We start from the raw sequence: 21207 nt of genomic DNA, 5'->3' as shown, positions 1-21207 counted from the left end.
GGATCAGGACCGTGGCAAGTCCTTCAGCCGTCGCTTCTGCACCATTTTCCCAACCCCAAGCAGTCTATTTGGCCTGTTTGGGGAAACGAGTTTTTCTTTCACTCATTTTTGTCGCTGCCATTTGCAATTTGTTTCTTTTAGGCTGTTTCCCCCCCTCTGTTTTTAATATTTTATATGTTCTGTGTCAAGTTGCATGCCATTTATATGCGACTGAAGTGAAAACAATGTTAAAATTGAATAAATTCAACGGGAACAATTCTGCTCAAGGAAATAAGAATGGCGTGAAAGTAAATGCAGCCTTGGGGGGGGGTTCACTCTGCAGAAAAGGGAATTGAATATGCAAGGGGCGGGGTCGAGTGGAGACACTGAGGCTCCCCTCCTGATTTTGCATATGCCAGGTAGGTGGCTTATTGAACTCTTGGCGTTGTTAATGGTAGGTGACATTCAGTGGGACAGGTGGCCAGCCACACAGGGCCTGGGCAAAACATGGAAAAGACTCTGGTGCAGACATGTCTTCAGTTCCAGTGGTGGACTTTTCAGTGTCCCCCACCAACAAAGGCAACCTGAATCAAACACAGCAACAAAGTGTCGAGCAGTCCAGTTTGGCTGGGGATCCCCCGTTGCCTGCTTTCTTGTTCACTTTGGGCAGCAGGAGGACAAAGGACATGGCCAGGGCACAGTGGTAGAAGCTGTGGACGTAGGTGTAGTCCCACTCCTGGAAGAAAAGGCAGAAGCAGCAGCACTTAGTAGGGGGAATGGAGCAGATTCTGCTGGAGCCCTCAAGAGCCCCCATGCCACGAGTACTGCATCAAAGAGTGCTGGGTCAGTGGGGTGGAACGGAATGGAAAGAGACAGGGCAGATCTGAGTTCAGATCCCCGGACAACCACCGCGTGGCCTTGGAGCCATCATTATTTCTCAGCCTACCCTTTCTCACGGATCCAGGTGGGTCGGCCGTGTTGGTCTGAAACGGCATGACAAAGTTTGAGTCTGGTGGCAACTTTAAGACCAACAAAGTTTAATTCTGGGCCGAAGCGTCGCTTCTGCACCATTTTCCCAACCCCAAGCAGTCTATTTGGCCTGTTTGGGGAAACGAGTTTTTCTTTCACTCATTTTTGTCGCTGCCATTTGCAATTTGTTTCTTTTAGGCTGTTTCCCCCCCTCTGTTTTTAATATTTTATATGTTCTGTGTCAAGTTGCATGCCATTTATATGCGGCTGAAGTGAAAATAATGTTAAAATTGAATAAACTCAACCGGAACAATTCTGCTCAAGGAAATAAAAATGGCATGAAAGTAAATGCAGCCTTGGGGGGGGGGGGGGGGAGGAAAAAAGAAAAGGGACTTGAATATGAAAGGGGGGGGTTGGGTGGAAAAACTGAGGCTCCCCCCCGCATTGAGGCTCCCCTCCTGATTTTGCATATGCCAGGTAGGTGGCTTATTGAACTCTTGGCGTTGTTAATGGTAGGTGACATTCAGTGGGACAGGTGGCCAGCCACACAGGGCCTGGGCAAAACATGGAAAAGACTCTGGTGCAGACATGTCTTCAGTTCCAGTGGTGGACTCTTCAGTGTCCCCCACCAACAAAGGCAACCCGAATCAAACACAGCAACAAAGTGTTGAGCAGTCCAGTTTGGCTGGGGATCCCCCGTTGCCTGCTTTCTTGTTCACTTTGGGCAGCAGGAGGACAAAGGACATGGCTAGGGCACAGTGGTAGAAGCTGTGGACGTAGGTGTAGTCCCACTCCTGGAAGAAAAGGCAGAAGCAGCAGCACTTAGTAGGGGGAATGGAGCAGATTCTGCTGGAGCCCTCAAGAGCCCCCATGCCACGAGTACTGCATCAAAGAGTGCTAGGTCAGTGGGGTGGAACAGAATGGAAAGAGACAGGGCAGATCTGAATTCAGATCCCTGGACAACCACCGAGTGGCCTTGGAGACATCATTATTTCCCAGCCTAACCTTCCTCACAGATCCAGGTGGGTCGGCCGTGTTGGTCTGAAACGGCAGGACAAAGTTTGAGTCTGATGGCACCTTCAAGACCAACAAAGTTTAATTCTGGGCCGAAGCTTCCATGGGTATGACTGGACTCAAACTTTGTTCTTCCTCACAGAGTTGTTGTGAAGGTTAAACTAGAGTGGCTGATGCCCACCGGTCCTTTAAGGAAAGGTGAGCGATTTAATCAGAGGTCATTTCGTAGAAAAAGAGCTAGGGGAACTCATTAGCATAACTCATTAGCATATGCCACACACCCTGACATCAGGGGCCCGGCGGTGGACCTGCAAGGCCAGTGGGAGTGCGAGGAAGCCCCGCCAAGGCCCTCCCTGGCCCCAGGCAGGCAGGGATGGGGAGAGGCGGGGAGGAAGCAACTTACCCTCCCTCTTCTCCTGCCTCCTCCTGGCTGAATGAGGGCTGGAAGCAGGGGGCGGGGCTTCGTCATGTGCCCCGCCCCCTGCACCTCACCCGGGGGAACTGCGTTCCCCCGCGTTCCCCCCCGAAATGACCTCTGGATTTAATCAATTTTATTGGACCAAGGGCAGTGAAAGAGTTTAACCCTCCCTTGCCAATTGCCTCTGCTGAATTGCTAGCGGTGGGGGGTAGAGCCAGTGTTGATGAGGGGGTGGGGCTTAGAGGAACCTGGTGGGCAGGGGGAGGAGCCAAAGTAGCACCTAGAAGGAAGCAGAGAAGCCTGGACCCTACCGAGGGTTGCCAACTCTGGGTCAAGAAATTCCTAGAGGTTTGGGGGTGGAGCCTGAGGAGGGTGGCATTTGGGGAGGGGAGGGAGCCCAGCAGGGGTGTGATGCCCGGGAGGCCACCCTCCAAAGCAGCAGCCGTTTTCTCCAGGGGGACTGATCTCTGTTGCCTGGAGATCAGTCATAAAAATGGGAGGACCCCAGGCCCCACAGACTTAACCCTACCACTCGTCTCAACCAAGTTGGAAGCCTCCCCCACCCAACTTCAGCGGGAGGGAGGCGTCCTGTTCGGCTCAGCACTCAGCATGATTCTCATTTGGGGCCAGCAGTGGTGGGCTGGTGACTCCCCTGGTGTTTCAGCTGTCCATTTGGCAGCTCAGGGCTGTGGTGGGCAGAGAAGACTTTTCTCTTGCTGGGCCTCCCTCAGATTTTCTCTTACGGTCGGAAGCATCCTGAAAATGTGCTTGTGTGGAGAACTTGGACAGATGCTGATGGGGAGGGGACTGACAAAGGGGACATAAATTTTTTCTTTGGAGGGGGGCGTAGCTCTCTCAGCTGCAGGCTGAATGCCAAGATTGGAGCCTGCAGCCCAAAGGCCGCATCTGAGCAGATAAGCGGACTCCTCTTGCATTGCGAGTGACTCAGTCGCAAAACACGTTTGAACCATCCCTCCGAGTGAGGAATTCCAGGACCTCATACCTAAAATGGTATCATTGCTTCTAACCCACTGAGGATGGCAGGAGGTTCATCCAGGAATGGGAAGACTGCTACCCTCCCTTTCCTTCCCCCCTCCCCCCCCGGGTGTGTGTGGAATGTGTTCTGGTCGGGATTCATCTCTTGCGAGTGTTTCCTACGTGGGGGTCAGCCACAGGACTGGATTATTCATAAAGCTGGACCCAAGTATCGGCTCCCTGTGTGTCATCACTAACCATGCTCTCTCTCTCTCTCTCTGTGTCTCTCTCCATGCTCTCTCTCTCTCTCTGTGTGTGTCTCTGAAATTATTTCAGGATTCCCATGTTTTGTTCACAGAAGCAGAGACTTCAGCTGACTGGCCTTTGAGCAGAGGGCTTTTTCCCTCATGGGAGAAAGAACCTTTCCAACAGACAGCCCTCCTGGTACCTCCTCTTCAGCATGCCTGAGAGAGTGGGGGTGGCTACTGCAGAGGGTGGAGAGGGGCCACTCCGGGTGGGCTGGTTCACCTGCGTGGCCATTTGCAAGCCAGTTTGCCTGTGCACAGCTACAACGTGACGCCAGCAGCAATGTGCATGGGCTCTGGCTTTCAGGGCGCACCCCCGTTCAAAACGTTCCAGATTCAGCCGCTTGTTCTACCTGAACACATTATCCACTAAAGGAAAGCAAAAACAAGTTGGCTGGAAGGGCAGAGGATGAAATCCTGGCAACTTGGAATCCTTAAAACAATTGCAGACTTTGATTCTCTGTCCCACTGGTGCCTCTGCTGACGTGAGAAATTCCAGATGGGTAGGTTTGAGTTCCTCCTTTACCCTGATTTAAATCCAAAATATCGACAACTGTTCCTTTGTCTGCACCTGGGAACCCTTGCTTCCAGTCTTTTTTATTTTCATTCTGCCCTTTGTACAGTTATGCTCAGATCACTGGCCCACCAGGCTCACTTCCTGTGAGGCCACTGTAAGCAGGGAGCCAATAATTCATCAAGCTGTTTGGATGCATCTGGGCATAATCTGATTTGCACAATCACACTGCTTGCTCACATGAATAGACTCCTTTCTTGCAACTGCCACCCTGACACCTATCTGGCACTGCCTCAGCCACACAGTAAAAAAGGAGAAAAATCTGTTTTTTCATTGAACCTTGCTACTTAGTTATCTCTGTGTGCTGTAGATGACTGCCTGTGAGCCCAGCTAAAAGTCCTGTGATAACTTCTCAAACTGAAGCTGCTTTCTGTATGTCCAATGTATCCAGTGTTGGTCATTTAGATGTTGCACAGGCACCAAATGAGATAATTCTGTGCCTAGGGGTTGGTCTAACAGCTGTCTCAGCCATAACCTTGGGGAATACTGCCTCTTCTCCAGTGGATTAGAGGATCTATTTCTTGGGCTGAGCAAAAACAACCTCAAGTTGCAGTGGCCTGCCCTGCCCCTCTAGGACGAGTGGTAACTGCACTGGCACAAAGTTGACTGATGGGCATGAGAAAAACTTTGTGGCAGGGACCATTGAGGTGATCCAGTCAGGAGCTCTCCTCCTGACAAGCTGAGGAAGTTTGAGCAGAGCAAGTTTCCCTTGGTGGTAGAAAGCGCTATCAAATTGCAGCTGACTATTGGTGACCCTGAAGGGTTGTCAAGCCAACTGCAATAAAAAAGGCCAATGCTGTGCTGGGGATTGTTAGGAAGGGGACTGGAAACAAATCAGCCAGTATCAAAATGCCCCTGTGTACATCTATAGTGTGGCCTCATTTGGAATACTGAGGATAGTTCTGGTCACCGCACCTCAAAAAAGATATTATAACACTGGAAAAGGTGCAGAAAAGGGCAACTAGAATGATGAACACCTTCCCTATGAAGAAAGGTTAAAGAGGTTAGGGCTCTGTAGCTTGGAGAAATGAAGACTGAAGGGTGACATGTCAGAGGTTTATAAGATTATGCATGGGATAGAGCAGGTAGAGAAAGTACTTTTCTCCCTTTCTCACAATGCAAGAACTTGTGGGCACTAAAAGGAAGAGTCATTAACATGCGGAAGTCACTGCCGCAGGAAGTGGTGGCGGCTACAAGCATAGACAACTTCAAGAGGGGATTGGATAAACGTATGGAGCAGAGGCCCATCAGTGGCTATTAGTTACAAGGTATAGATGAAACACTCTGTCTGGGGCAAGTGATACTCTACATTATGCTGTGGAGGGCAGAGTGGGAGGGCTTCTGGAGTTCTGGCCTCACTGGTGGGTTTTGGGCACTGGGTGACACAGAAGAGTGTTGGACTGGATGGGCCATTGGCCTGATCCAACATGGCCCGTCTTATGTTCAACAGACGTTCAGAGGTGGTTTGCCATTGCCTCGACATAGTGACCCTGGACTTGCTTGGTGGTCTCCCATCCAAGTACTAACCAGGGCTGACCCTGCTTAGCTTCCAAGATCTGACAAGATCGGGATACCCTGGGCTATCCTTACAATTTTCCTTACTGTTGAGTTTATACCCTATGTTCTCAACGTCTGTCCTTAGAGCAGGCGTCTCCAACCTTTTTGAGCCTGTGGGCACCCTTGGAATTCTGATACGGTGTTGTGAGCTCAGCCCCAAATGGCTACCCCATGAAGCAGAGCCAGCCATGAAATGGCGACTGCAGACTACCTTCAGTGACGCAGCGAAAAGCCGTGTGCTGTGGTGGCAGCTGCTGCTGAAGCAACATTTTTAAAAATCCGCATGGCCAGTCAGAAGCCTTGCTGGAGAAAAGAGCCACCCAGCCCTGCCCACTTTTAAAAGTCCCATGGTGGGCATCCTGAAGGGCTTCAGCAGATGCCATGGTGCCCCTGCCTTGGAGGTGTCTGGCTGGCTGCAGCTGGCTGCAGAAGGCCCTGGGGTGCTGAGACGTTGAGGGTCTGACCAAGCAAGGCAACAGAGGATTTCCCTGCTCCTTGCAAAGATTGGGACTGTTTGCAAGGCCCGAGTGAAACCTTTGATTTCCCTGTGGAGGACCAGCACATGCATGCTGCCAAAATGCCAAAGAAGGAGAGCATGGGATTCTGCTAAGTGACACTTTTATGTTCTGTTAGGACATGCAATTATTTTCTGCTTTGAAAACTAATCCTCACGGATCCCTGTGAAGCCGTATCTGCTTCCAAGGCACATGGCAGTGGCCATGTGAGAGCTAAGTGCACACAGGGATAAACGCTGGGAGCCCGTCCACTTTTCTGACTTCCTCCACCTCCCTTTCAGCAAAACTGGAATATTGTCTAATTTTCATGCCTGTAATTTCTAAAAAAACTAATGTCTGTACCTGAGAAAATGCCATTTTAAACGACCGGATACATTTTGCTGGAAAGATCTACTTTTCTCCCCCCACCCCCACCCCCACCCAAAAACCCTGCGGAACATGTGGCTTTCCACCCACTCTTAGAAAGTAGAATTTATTTGCAGAGGTTTCCTAAGCCAGATGTGCTGCATGATCGTCTCAGATGCAGACCAGAAGCAGGGGGGTGTTCAAAGATCACCTGTATTCAAAGCTCCTGCTCTTTTCCAGTGAGTCTCCATCTCTCCCCCCCCCCCCCCCCCCTCCCCTCTGCCTGCAGCTCTTTCCGAGGAGACGGCTGTGCTCCCTCCTCCCCCCTTCAAATCCTCCGGCAGAACCCTCGCTTGGAAGCCTGTGGGCTCAACACTTAATCCTCATTAATGATGTGCTCAGGTGGCAATCTGATCGCAAATGGAGAGCAGTTCCCTGGAACAATTGGGGAAAGGCTCCTTTTTATTGAGATGGATCTAAATTGTAGTGCAAATTTTTTGCAGGCGCACTCTCTCATGCTGCTTTTCCATGGCTGCCCCATTTCCTCACCTATCATCTGCCTGAACCCCCCTCCCAATAGGAAAAAAAAGACTGCCTAGCAAAAAGATGGATTTTTACCATGGCAAATATTTTAGAGCAAAGGTGCACTCTAACTGCCCTTGTGCCAGGGTGAGTGGTCCCCAGGGCTCCCCCAGCCAGAAGTTTCGATTTTGGCTGTGCTGACATCATGGATGAAGCACCTTCCCTGTAAGGAAGGCTAAGTATGTGGGCGTTTAGGCTCAAAAAAAGGATCACAAAGGCCCCGTTCATACGAGGGGTTTTGGTCCGGGAGCGAGACAGAACGGGGGCGGATCAAACGGGCGCGATCCCACGGCAACATCTGGGAATCGTTGCCTGTCCATCCCCGATCTGTCTCTTCCGCGCGAAAACCCGCACTAAAAAGAACCACCTACCTGGGTGGTTTTTGTGAAGTAGAGCGGCTCAAACCGGCCGTGGGATCGGCCCTGTGTCCTTGCGGCGGCACATCCCGGCCTCTGAGCATGCGCAGTTCGGCGGCCTCCCCCTTTTCCTCCCCGGCGTGTGATCGTGCCGGGGAGCAACGGTGCGCGGTGCACGGGATTCGTGGGATCCCGCCCGCGCGTATCTTTTTTGATGCAGCTCTCTTTAGCCGCGCTTCGTCTCGTGTTTTCCCTGCCGTGTGGCAGGGGCCATCGTCAGCTGTCAGTACAGAGAAGGGGGCCCTGACCTAGATGGCTCAGGCTTGCCTGATCTCATCAGACCTCACGAGCTAAGCAGGGCTGGCCCCGGTTAGTCCTTGGGTGGGAGACCTTCGAGGAAGACTGGGGCTGCTACGCAGATCTCTGCTCATCTCTTGCCTTGAAAACCCTACAGGGTTGCCGTGAGTCAACTGTGATCTGACAGCCCTTTCCACAGAGAGAGGGAGCTGTCTCTCCTATTAACAGAAATTGGGGTCACCCAAACAAACTGGCTTGCGGTAGATTCAGAACAGACACGGCACATCGTTCACTGCCACCAACTGTGTCAATGATTTAGATTACTTTATGAAATTGGGCAGATCCTTGGAAGAACTTCCCAAGAGTTACTAGTCATGATCAGTGTTCCCTCTAAGCTGTGGAGTCTTGTGAGCAAAAACTCTAATTTGTGAGCGACTAGCATTAAAGTTGTGAGCGAGTGATTTGTCTACTGCATAAATTAGTTTGCTCTGGAGCCCTCCTTCGTGAGCGAAGACAAAAATGTGTGAGCCGGAGGCTAAAAAACTGTGAGCTAGCTCACCCTAACTCAGCTTAGAGGGAACACTGGTCATGATATCTGAATAATACCTCTATATGCAAAGGCAGTCTACCTTTGAATAGTAGGTGCTGGAGGCACCTAGTATGGGGTGATGGCTGATCATTTTCATGTCCCATTTATGATCTTCCCAGGAGTTCATAACTGGAAGCCATATTGTATGAGGAGGATGGTAGCTCTTATACACTGGACAGACTTACCTCGAAAAAAAACCTCAGCATCAGTGCCAGGGCTCCAAAGCAGAAGCCAGGTCCAATCTGCTGTGTGTAGACACTTCTGTCCGGATACAGGCCTTTTTTCTCTTTCATCTTTTGCAACTGGAAGGAAAGATACCAGCTGGTGATGGAGTATCTTCAATCATAAGTGCCTCTTTAAAAGAAAATCCATAGGGATGTGTGAACTCTTCTACTCGCCCCAGAGATATTTTCTTTTTCTTATGAAAACTCTTTCTGCTTCCCCAGGAAATTCTTTTGGTGCCTTTCACTGCAGCAGGAAAAGCCACATTGACCTTGCATTTTGTACTGGGGAGAACTGCTATGGTGCTGGAGAAGACTCTTGAGAGTCCCTTGGACTGCAAGGAGATCAAATCAGTCAATCCTAAAAGAAATCAACCCTGCATGTGATCGTGCCGGGGATACTGCCTGTTCCCTGGATACTGAAGCCGAAGCTCAAATACTTTGGCCACCAAATGAGAAGGGAGCACTCACTGGAGAAGACCCTGATGCTGAGAATGATTGAAGGTCAAAGAAGACGGGGACGGCAGAGGATGAGATGGTTGGACAGTGTTATCAATGCAACGAACATGAAATTGAACAAACTCTGTAGAACGGTGAAAGACAAGAGGGCCTGGCGTGATGTGGTGCATGGGGTCGAATTCGACTGTGCGACTGAACGACAACAACAAAGAGAACCACTATAATTATTCATGGCCTTACCCATTTTATGGTTATCACCAGAACAGCTGTCCCGATTGGTCCTGAGTAAACACCGTATCCCCATCGGTCATGGTAGATCCTGACCGCAATGGTGAGCACGCCAAACATCAGAAAAGTTGACCTTTTGGGCTCATCAAACTCTGCCAGGGCTGAGGAAAAGAAGCCAGAGATGAGAATTCTGGGCTCTGTTACTGCTACATCATAATGCAAAACCGTGGTGTGTTTTAACGACACTGCTTGATTTGTGATTTGACTTATACACATTCTTTCAAATCCTAGTTTGTCTTGACAAACACTGGTTTTGTCTCTTTCTCTATTTCTTCGGTCTTCCCCACAAAGACTTGGCCGGCATCCCAGCCTAGACAGCAGTAAATCAGGATTAAGCCAGGATGTTTGCATTTGTATGACACTTAAATTAACTGTGGCTAATAAACCAACTTCAAACTGTGGTTTCAGGTCCTGGTTTGATGTACCCTAACCCCAGTTAGTGGAGTGGCCCGAGCTTGGATGATCACAGTAACTACAACTAGCTTGACTAAACCGCGATTTTGTATGATGTCTGAACTGAGCCATGGAAGAATGCTTGTTACTCTTTTTGAGGCACCTTTGTTTCAGAGTGGGACCTGGGACTTTCAAATTGGTGTATGATGTATAAGGTCTTTAATTATACTTCAGGTTATACTTCATTATACTTCAGCTCCAAGTATTATTTTCTTTCTTTGTCTGGGGAGGGACCATGACAAAGGCTGCTTTTGCACAGAGGTCTTGCCCTAGTTTGTCGACCAAAGTGGAGTGGGTTATTTTTGTAAGCATCCACAAGACGTCTTCTTTTCATCCTCTTCTGCATCTCCCACCCTTTGCCCTTGGCTGCAATCTCTTCCAAACCTGGTGTACTACAGTGTTTTTGGAAAGATCACAGCCAAAGCACAATGTGTGGCTACAAAGATACATATTTTTACCTCACTCATGTCATCACCAATTTGCCTCTGCCACTAGAGGGTTTGGTTTTTTTTAAAAAAAAGTTGACGTTCCTATGGCATTAAAATGACACTAGGAATAAGGCCCATTGTGGAAATAAATACAGTAAGCTCTAGAAAGAGGCTCTGGGCAGGTGCCCTGGCCTTAGGCACTCAGCATCAATTTGCTCTGGCAACCTCAGCAGGATATAACAACACAGAGTCTACTGTTTTCTCCAGGGGAACTGATGTTTGCCAGCTGAAGAGCAGTTGTAATTCTGAGTGATCTCCGGCCCTCACCTGGAGATTGGCAACAATGGCTCCCCAGAAGGAAACTGCTGGTTTGGTGGGTGGAGTCTATGGCATTCTACCTGTCTGAGGTCCCACCCCTCCTCAAATCCCACCCTCTCCAGGCTCCACTCCTCAGGTTTCCAGGAATTTCCCAACCAGGAGTTGGCAACACTATATTCTACCCAATCAACCATCAACCTAACTTTATCTTCCCCTCTGACTTCAGCTTTCCATCTCCTCTCCCCTCCCTGCAGCCCCTACCTAGTAAGTCTTTCTCTGGAGTGAGGACCAAAGCAGCTCACATCATTCTCCTCTCTCCCTTTTGATCTGCACAACCACCTTGTGAGGTAGGTTAGGCTAAAAGTCTGTGACTGGTCCAAAATCACCCACTCAGCTTCCACAGTTGATACGCCACACTGGCTGTGGTATCACCTGGTATCACAACTGAACTCCAGACAACAGATCTCTCTCTCCCCCTGAAGAAAACAACTGCTTTGGAGAGTGGACTCTATGGCATTCTGTTCAGCTGAGGCCTCTCCCCTCCCTAAATTCTGGCTTCTCTAGACTCCACCACAAAATCTCCAGGAATTTCCCAAACTGGAGCTGGCAACCCTAAGAAGGACTGGCCCTAATGAGTTCCCCACAAAGGCCAAAGTAGGCCTGGAAAGAGCCTCCACCCCCCACCTTTTTACTGACAGAACCAAGCTTGGTTGCCTAGCAACAGCCTCTGAGGGGAAAGTAGGGTTGCCAGCTCTGAGTAGGGAAATACCTGGAGATTTGGGGAGGTGGATCCTGTGGAGGGCAGGGTTTGGGGAGGAAAAGGACTCAGCAGGGTATAATCCCATAGGGTCTACCCTCCAAAGCAGCCATTTTCTCCAGGGGAACTGATCTCTGTCATCTGGAGATCAATTGTAACAGCAGGAAATCTCCAGGTCCCACCTGGAGGTTGGCAACCCTAGGGGAAAGAGAGCTGGCCAGCAGGAGGAGAAGAGAACGGTTTGATGGCCACTGGCCCAACTCAGTAGCCAGCCAGCCATGGAGATGCCAAGCAGGAGAAGCATCTCTGTCAAGAGAGACAGCCGTTTTGGCAGTTTATTTTTACAGAGGGAAGTGGCCAAGCTGGCAGTGCATAGGGGAGATGACCCAGCCCCCAGCCAATGTTATGCGAGTAGTCTTGAGTGGCGGTTGATGGGCCAATGGCTGATTAAGCCCACAGCACAGCCAATGGGAGAGCCAGATAGTGCCAATATGCTGGGCTTTTACACACACACACACACACACACACACACACACACACACACACACACACACATATAGGATTGCCGTGATTCTCTGAATCCAGCTTTTATTTGAAGGACTTTATTCACAGTGAAAAAGGGTTAGGGTTAGGGTTAGGGTTTGTTTTGTTTTTCAATTAAACCTGGAAATTTAGAGGAATTAGTACATTGTGGCAGTAGATCATTGTAATGTTATAATGCTATAGCACCATAATGCTTTGTTGATTTTCAATTTTTAAAAAGTGCAAGGGAAACTGCTGTGTGGACACTACGTTGCCTCTGCTCTGGGAGCCTCAATTAAATCTATGTGGCGCATCATCCCTGTGCAAAAGCAGACAAAGAATGGTTCTGTTTTGATTAAAAAGGAGAAATACCGACTGCATTTTGAGTAAGATACATGGAGGAGGTTTGGATTCTTCTCTTCCCTCCCTCTCTCCAGTTGTCTGAGGATGATTTCAGTTGTGGTGTCTGGGCCAGGGTTTCTCTTCAGACCACCTGTCTGTGGTCTGCAAACTCCACACTTCAGTCAATGAGGATGTGAATTACTGGAGGCCGCTCTCAAGTGCAGAATGGGGTCATTGCTGATCAAAGTTATGGCTCCCCAATGGCTCCCCTCCATGTGCTTCCAGCTCACACAGCTGGATCATGGCTGTCCTGGATTTGCAGTCCTGGGAAATGTGCCTGCGGTGGCTACGTTCACACACGGATGCATTCAACACTTTGCAAGCGACATGGGGAGAGGTTTTCTTCACGTCTCAAGCACCACACCTTCAGTGTCCTTGGATCACATTTTTATTAGGAGGTTTGGGGGTTTTTTTTGGCTAAGGCATAACATCCAGTTTTTAATTTCTACTGCATGCCTTCTGAATTGACATTTTCAAATAAATCTGGATTTGACTGGCTTGTAGAGCCAATTAACGAAAAGGTTGAGATTCTGGGTCACCAACCTCAGTGGGGTCAAAGGCCCATCTGCTAGAAGCTGGGGAACAGAGGCAGCAGGCCTCCTCATTTAGGGTGTTTCTAGGCTGCCGCCTCAGAGCCCTACTTGAGACAATTTATAATTAAAAACTCAGTATAAAAAATAAGCCATCATTAAAAATGGGAAGGGAATGTTGGGAACTTGAATTTACCTGTATTAGACAGAGATTATCAGATTAATTATCTATATTAAACAGAGATTAACAGATTATCTGGGAACTCAAATTTACCTGTATTAAATAGAGATTATCAGCTGCCTTTATCATTTCTCTTTGACTATACATTAGACACAACAGCACTTAGGTGTGTACTGATTTACTTATCACAGTCAAGTGAGATCCAATGTGGTGTAAAGGTTAGTGAACCAGTCTAGGGGAGGTTATCCCCATTTAGACCTGAAGCCTGGCCTACCTCACAGGTTTGTTGAGAGGACAGAAAGGAGGCAGGGAGTACCGTGCATGGCTCCTTGGGAGAAGGGCGGGATAAAAACGTGATAGTCACATGACACTGTACTGAAGCAAAAGAGAGAAGCCAAGGAATATTTTCAGTATAATCCGCTCGAGAACTATAAATCCTTCTGACAGAAAATCTGTTTTTCTGCAATAGAACTTTGTTAGCTTGCTTGTTTGCTTTCTCTGACCGATTCTGCAAAAGCCGTTGTTCCGCTCTCGGTCTCCCGTTTTCCCTGGCTCAATTTCCCACTATTTGCTGCATGGCCGCATTTTGACCCACATCTCCCTCCAATTTCCCCTGCATCTTCTTGATCCTAAAAAGTAAGGATCCTAATACATAAGGATCAAGAAGACGCAGGGAAAATCAGGGGAGAGATGTGGGTCAAAATGCGGCCATGCAGCAAATAGTGGGAAATTGAGCAGTACAACCAGAGGAAATGGGAGACTGAGGGCGGAACAACTGCTTTTGCAGAAAATCTCTCTCTCTCTCTCTCTCTCTCTCTCTCCCCCCCTCCCTCTCTCTCTCCTTCCCCCACTTTAATCCCCAGTGGGAACCCAAAGCAGCTTACACGGTTCTCCCCTCCGCCACTTTCTCCCAACAACAACCCTGTGAAGTAGGTTAGGCTGAGAAAGAGTGACTGCCCCAAGGTTGCCCAGCAGGGTTCCATAGCAGGACGGGGGTTTGAACCTGGGTCCTCCCAGTCCCTAGTCCAACACTCTAACCAACACTCTACCCCACACAGGCTCTTCCTTTTGCTTCCATCCCTCCAATGTAATGCGGCTTTAGACTCCTCAAATAAAGGCAGGTCCTTACCCATCAGCGACACCCACATTGACAAGGCCGTCCCGTAGATGCTGAAGTACTGGAGGGTGTCGTATTGCATGAAACAGAGGATGGACAGTCCTGGGCTGTCACAGGCATGGTAGATCTGTTGGGGAACATGATTACGGCAAAGGCCTCGTGAAACCGTAACCCAAGCCCATGAATCTCTGGGGCATGCGGGGGAACTACGTTCCCCCGTGTTCCCCCCCGAAATGACCTCTGGGAACATGATTACGGCAAAGGCCTCGTGAAATCGTAATTCAAGCCCATGAATCTCTGGGGCATGCAAGTGGTCGCCTCCACTGATCTCTGCCCCAAGCAGCTTCCATTCTTCAGTGATTTCCTCATGTGCATGCATGTTAAATGATGTGACCCAAAGCTGAAGGTACAAATGTTGGAAAGGGTACAGTCAGAGCTATTTTGGGGCAGGAACGCACAGGAATGGCGTTCCGGCTGGCGCCCAAGTTGGCCACGCCCAGCAGGAACTTATTAGCATAATAGGCCACACCCGACAGCAGAAACTCATTAGGATTGGCTACAATTAGGGGTGTGTGGCCTAACATGCAAAAAGCCCTGGGTTTTGACAACAAACAAGATAAAGAGAATAAGAAGCAAAAGGTAGGTGTGGCTGGATGACCACGCTTCTGGTAACATGGGGGTATGGCCTAATATGCGAATGAGCTGTGCTGTCAGGGTGTGGCCTGATATGCTAATGAGTTCCTGCTGTTGGGTATGGCCTATTATGCTAATGAGTTCCTCCTGGGCTTTTTCTACAAAAAAAAGCCCTGGGTACAGTGATGGCAGGATGTAAAAAAGTAATCAGTGAGGAATACTTGAGCTGCGATGGTTGTCTTGCCTGTGAGGGCCCTGCCTTCACACAATGAAGCCCACAGAGATGCCACGGTACTTCATCCCACCCAGTTCTATGTAAGGAGAGCCACAAGGGTCACTTGGCAGACCAACCCACTCATGCCCGTGGTCCATCAGTGGAGGTTCATATTGAAAATTGTGGGTTTGGAAGGCTGTTTGAGTTTTGGAGTGAATCTTAAGGAATGACTATGAACATGTTAAAGACACCCTTCCCCTGACCTGGAGGGCCCCAGTTACCCTGACAGTGTCAAATAATGGAAGTGATTTCTACTTGGATGGGAGACCACCAAGGAAGTCCAGAGGCAGGCAATGGCAAACCACCTCTGAATGCCTCTTGCCTGGAAAACCCCTCTGGAGTTGCCAAGAGTTGGCTGTGACAACGCTTTCCACCATCAAAGACGGTCTGGAGGGGAAAAGAGAAGCCAGCTAGGGTTCTCCCCAGGCCCGTGGCCAGGATTTTTAAAGTCGGGAGGCATTTAAATTTCTTAGGGGGCCCTGGCTAATCAAATTGATCCAGGGGAGAAGGCCGTGGTGCTCTGGGCTGGATGGGAAGTCAGGGGGCCTTGCCAGCAAGTCGGGGAGGGCCTAGCCCCGAGATGCCCCCCCCACTGTTGCTACGGGCCTCACCAGGGAACCCTTCAAAAGGCAGGCCCAGGCAGAGCCAAGAAGGAAGGGCTCTAGCACTCCCTAGTCTGCAAAAGGGTCTCCAGTTTTGGGTTGGGAAACACCTGGAGATTTAGGGGGTGGAGCCTGAGGAAGCTGGGCTTTTGGGGAGGGGAGAGGCAGGACTTTGATGGGGTATAAAGCCATAGAGTCCACCTTCTGAAGTGTCCACTTTCTCCAGGTGAGCTGATCTCTGTCGTAGTACCAGGTGATCCCTGGCCACCACCCAGAGGCTGGCAATGCTAGTGAGAGGACGCAAGGAGGCCTGAGAGGGAGGGGGCGGAGTGGGAGCAAACCCCTCTCCGCTGGGCTCCTCTGAGGCCCTCCAAAGCCCCTGCCAGGGAAGAAGGGATCGGCCAGTGGGCACTAGCAGCCCAGCCTCCACCCCTGCACCAGGGGCACGGGACAAGGGGCTTTGTGGAGAACAATCTGCTGCCGACTCTTGAGCTGGAGGGGGACCCTGGATCAGACTCTCCTGAGAGCAGAGACCGGCCCTCCTTGCTTGTGTCTCTGGGCAAAGCTCCATGCAGATGAACCGGAGTCGGGGTGTGTGTGTGTCTGTTTGCGGCATGCCTGCCTTCCTCTGACGGGGCAGTGGCCGAGCTGTCTCTGGAAGGGATCCGGGCCTCGCGTGTGCTTGACTTGCCTGACTCGCCTGTACTCTGTGCTGGCTATGTCTCCCTGGGAAATCTGGACAGGCATGTGTGCAGATGTTTCTGGCCGTCACTGGCACCGTTGCCTGAGCGGGCCGTATGCTTTCGCAGGTCTGAAGCATTTCCTGTCGGGGAGGAGGAGGAGCTGGGCTGCAGAATGCTGAGGCCGCCCCGGCTGCGTCCTCATCCTCCTCGCCCTGCCAGAGGGCCTGCAACAGCTGCGCAGCTCTTGCTCTCGCTCCCCACCCCGAGGGGGGGGTGGCCCTGATCCTGCCAAGATCCACTGGATGCCCCACCAGCACGGAAGGCAGACTTCCCGCAGGACCCCTTCAGAGTGAGAGGTGGCGGCAGCCCCGCAAGCTGGCGTCTGGAGCAAGACGGGACAGCTGGCTGCAACGCAGGCCTGGGAACCTGAGCCGGGCTGGAGCATCACCTCTGCTTTGCCTGAACCCGACCTGGAGCCAAGCGGCTCTGCCTTCGCGCTTCGCCCCTCCCCTCTCCCCAAGATGCCCTCCTGAGGGTTAATGGAGGCAAAACACTCTGAACATTCAGAAGTGTTGCCTGAATGCTCAGGGATCCCCAACGTTGGACCTTTCCTGGCATCTGCCAACCAAGTTCTTTTAGGAAGTGGGCAGACGGGCCAGGTGGGGCTTTTGCCCAGCAGGGCTCCTGATTGGCCGATGGAGGGCTGACCGGCAGTGCCGATTTTTAAAAACCTTCCTTTGGCCGCAGCGGCCACCCCCACTGCACAAGGATCTTTTCTGCGTGACCGAAGGGAAGCTGTGGCTGCCCCTGGCTCTGCCTCCTGCAGCAGCCAGTGGGTGGCAGTCATTTTGTGGAACCCCACCCCCCACCCCGCACACTGGGTGCGTTCAGACGGGGCGTCTCTGCCGGCATAAACTGCACCGGTTGGAACCAGTGCAGTTTATGCCGGCAGAAATGTGATCAGACTCACCCTCCTGTCTGCGGAGCCCTCCGGTGGACGCCCGCTCACACGCTGCGGGCGTCGGCGTTTTTTTTTTAAAGGACTGTTTGAGCATGCGCACAGGCAGCCATTCAGAGAATGGCGATTTTTGCGCATGCTCAACCCCCCCTTACATTTAAACTTTAAAGGTAAGCACTTACCTTTAAAGTTTAAAGCCCAACCTGGCCTCGCTTAAGTCCCGGACTCCTCCGGGACGGTAAAGTAAGGGCTTAAATTTTTTTTTTAACAAACGCTCAGGGCGAAGCTTCGCCTGAGCGCATATCACCTAGTGTTTTTTTTTTTAATGGCGGGCGAAAGCCGGAAGCCTCAGGCTTCCGACGGAAGTGGCTGCGCAACGGAGGAGAGCGATCAGACGCCAGGGTGCACCGTTTTCAACCGTTGCACTCTGTTTACCACCACTTCGGACCTAGTGGCAGTGCAACGGTTTAAAAGGATTTACAACGGTTAGGGACGGGAGGCAGATGTTCGCTGTCTGAACGCCCGTAAGTACACCGGTTGGCACCCTAACCGTTGTAAAGCCCCCGTCTGAACGCACCCAGTGTGTCAGAGTTCCAAAGGGGTCTGCAGGCTCAGGAAGGCTGGGGATCCCTGGTCTGGAAGAATGCAGAATACGGCTACTTGAAGATGTTAAAATGGCTGGTGAAAAGAAGTCTGCAGCAGTGAGAATTTTTTTTTGGAACAAGGCAGTTTTTAGTCAACTGGTCGTCTCCTTTCAGCTTTTCAGTTAAACACGTGCTCCATGGGTACCTTTTGTGAGAGCCTGAAAGGAAGCGGTAGGAGGAGGAAACTGCTGTGCACTGGCAGAAGCAAACGTCTTAAGATCTGCGTTTTGTCCCCTGATACAGCGGCCCCTGCCCTGCCCTGGATGGCCCAGGCCAGCTTTATCTCGGCAGATCCCGGAAGCTAAGCAGGGTCAAGCCTGGTTAGGACTTGGATGAGAGACCACCAAGGAAGCTTAGGGTCACTACACAGAGGCAGGCCATGGCGAACCACCGCTGAAGTCTCTGGCCTTGAGAACCCTTCAGGGTCTCCATTAGTTGGCTGCAATTTGACAGCACTTTCCACCCCCATACTAACCCATCAAACCCTGCCGAAATAAGCAAGTAGGCCCCTCATCCTCAGCCTGGGAAGTTGTTCTGTGTGGATGGAAAGCACCCCTGCGGCTGCTGGGACTTCCCCTGCCTTTCTGGTTCATCTCACTGGTCGGACACGAGAACAGAAGGACTGCAGGATTCCAAAGAATTCTACTCCTTTCATTGCATCTGAAGAAGTGTGTGTGCACACAAAAGGTCATACCTTGAATAAAACTTTGGCTGCGGTCACACGGGCTGTTTGTGGCGCTATAGTGGTGTTGCCTGAGTGGACCAAATCGGCCCCTCCAGACGAGGACCTCTGCCTCCCGTGGCGCAGTCGTCGGAAGCCCCTGCTGTTCTGCAGTGGAAGCAGAATCAACAGACACCGGGGAAAGTCCTGGACTAACGGGTTATTTGGGGTTCCCTCCGGGTTTTCCGACGTCTGAACTCTCCTGCAGTGAAAGGGATGTCTGAACTTGCAGATCCGTTTCCGCCACTGGGTTTTCTTAGTTGCTGCCTATATGCACATATGTGCATCCATCCGCCTGCGTTTAAATGAAACCCACCCTTACAGCTCGTCCCGTGGTTGAAGCACAACACTAATGTGGATGCCCACCATGGGACGGCCGCACAGGTAACCCGCCACAGCGTGTGCGGTCTGGATGAAATGCTCCGCCACACTTTAAACCAGTACAATTTGAGGTGCCACCATACCACACCAAGCCGCCAGTGTGACCACAGCCTATGCTGGTCTTCAAGCTGCTCCTGGACTCAAACTTTGTTCTATTCCTTCCCCCTGTTTATGAGGGGGTTGCCGGTTCCCAGTCATTCTTCAGCCCGCTGAAGTAAGCCACTTTCTGACAACCAACTGCTCGTGCCAGGAAGTCCAGCCAGATGCTTCCTTATGTCACCCCTGACGTGGCCCACTCTTCTGGCTGACAGCAGTTCCCCAGTCTTTCCCAGTCCTAAAGCCAGGCTATGGAGCTGTGCCCTACCCAGTGGAGACTCGGCACGGGGGTCTCCTGAGTCCATGTGGGGGGGGTCACCCTTGGGGGAGGGGAGGGGGGGAGATTCCAGGAATTGCCACTGATCTCCGGGCTACAGAGAACAGTTCCCCTGGAGGACACAGAGTCTTTGGAGGGCGGATTTGGTGTCGTTATTCTCCACGGAGGTCCTTCTCCTGTTCTCCTCAGGCTCTGCCCCCACATTTCCAGGAGTTTCTCAACCCGGAGTCGGCAGTCCAAGGCCAAGGAAGCTACTGGAATAAAAACTGGTTAGTCTTTAAAATGCCATCCGAGACTGAGACTGAGTGACTCTCTCTCTCTCTCTCTCTCCACACCAGCCCTGCGGATGAGAAGTCAGACAAGAACTCCAGGGACATGCAAGTGTAAAGGAGGTTCTTACCGATACGAAGAACATGGTGAAGAAATAGACCATAGCCTCCATGTGGAACTGCCTCTTGGCTGCGATGCTAATGGTCGGGAGGAAAGCCAGGCTGCTGAGAGCTGGCAGAAGCAGCTTGGCAACCAAAGAGCCCATCGGAAGGAGGAGGAGAGCTTGCCCAGGAACAGACAGTGCAGGGGAAGAAAAGGTCCCACCGAATCCCGGAGACGGCAGAGTCGGAAGCTGCGTGCTCCTCAAGGGCCATGAATCTGTGCGATGAAGACAGCTGGAGCAAAGGGGCTGTCCAGTTTAAAGGCCCAAAGGCTGGCTTAACTAACTCCCGTGTGACGTCAGCAGATGACAGGTGGCAGAAGGCCAGGGGCACGTTGGGCACAGCTGACGGCTGGGGCTGGGGACAGCCTTTGCTTGTGGTGTTTTGAGCCGCCCTGGAACAAATGGCCCAGTGCGAAAGGCAGCAAGTGTGTGTGTCCCTCCAACGCTTGGCCTGTTTGTGATAGGGGTGCCAAGTCCTATCTTCCCCCCCAGCAGGGGACTTTGGGAGGTGTTCCAGGAGGGGGCGGAGCATCCCCGATGTGATGTTGTCACCTTGGGGACGTCCCCCCCTCGCCGACCCGCCCGCCCACCCGACACGGGCGCCGGCTCCCCGCCGTTAAAGGGCACTGCCGGGAGGCAGCATTTCCATGTGCCTGATTGGCTGGCCCACAGCCACCCCTCTCCCACCTCTCTCTCAAGAGAGAAGGGAGAGGGGTGGCAGCAGGTGTTGGGACTTGGGGGCGGGTAAAAGCCCCCCCAAAGCGGGGGACCCCCTGGAAACCGGGGGGGGGGGGGTTGGGCAACCCTGGTTTGTGAGGAGAGGCGCTGAGGTCAGCTCGTGTTTGGCCTTCGCCGTTGGGGCCGTTCCATGCAGCTCATCTGTTCCTCACCAACAATAGTGACCAGGGTGAGTCCCAGAGAGAGACCAAGTACTGGACGAAGAGGGGGCACATCCAGGTTCAAGGCCTCACTCGGCTAGCTGCAAAGCCCATTGGCGGGCCTTGTGTTGGTCACTTTCTTGTGGCTGAACCTCCCTCTCTCACAGGGGAATGATGAGGAGAAGGTAGAGGAGGAAAGGCTCGGGTGTGCTGGCCAGAACTCTTTGGGGGAAGGGCAGGACGAAAATGTGAAACCCGCACAGGAAGCTCTTCCTCCAGGCCAAAGCAGATGGGTGCTGGGAATTCAGTATTTGGAGCTCCCGAGAAGGGCAGCCTGACACCTCCCCCACCCCGTGGTCCTGATCTGAGCAGAGGCCTCGCCGACCTGGAGCAGGGGTCGGGACAGGAAGCATAACATCTCCTACACAAATAAATAACAGAATGCATTAAAGTTTAAAAATCGCCAGGCGTCCTAG

The 21207-nt window shown here is 51.5% G+C and overlaps 1 protein-coding gene across 1 annotated transcript; it reads right to left on the bottom strand.

Moving 5' to 3' along the window:
- Window positions 1-1407: 1407 nt before the first annotated feature.
- On the bottom strand, window positions 1408-20083 carry TMEM8C (transmembrane protein 8C). The gene is made up of 5 exons (XM_015406741.1): window positions 19821-20083; window positions 14164-14278; window positions 9396-9544; window positions 8661-8777; window positions 1408-1742 (listed from the first exon to the last, which is right to left on the bottom strand). Exons 1-5 carry the CDS (start codon window positions 19953-19955, stop codon window positions 1596-1598), a joined length of 663 nt encoding a protein of 220 aa, XP_015262227.1. The 5' UTR covers window positions 19956-20083; the 3' UTR covers window positions 1408-1595.
- Between the last annotated feature and the right edge of the window lie 1124 nt (window positions 20084-21207).

Source organism: Gekko japonicus, unplaced genomic scaffold, assembly GCF_001447785.1.
Source record: "Gekko japonicus isolate JY-2015 unplaced genomic scaffold, Gekko_japonicus_V1.1 scaffold427, whole genome shotgun sequence".
Lineage (NCBI taxonomy): Eukaryota > Metazoa > Chordata > Lepidosauria > Squamata > Gekkonidae > Gekko > Gekko japonicus.
The sequence above is the reverse complement of the archived record's forward strand: the minus strand, read 5'-3'. Positions and strand labels throughout refer to the sequence as shown.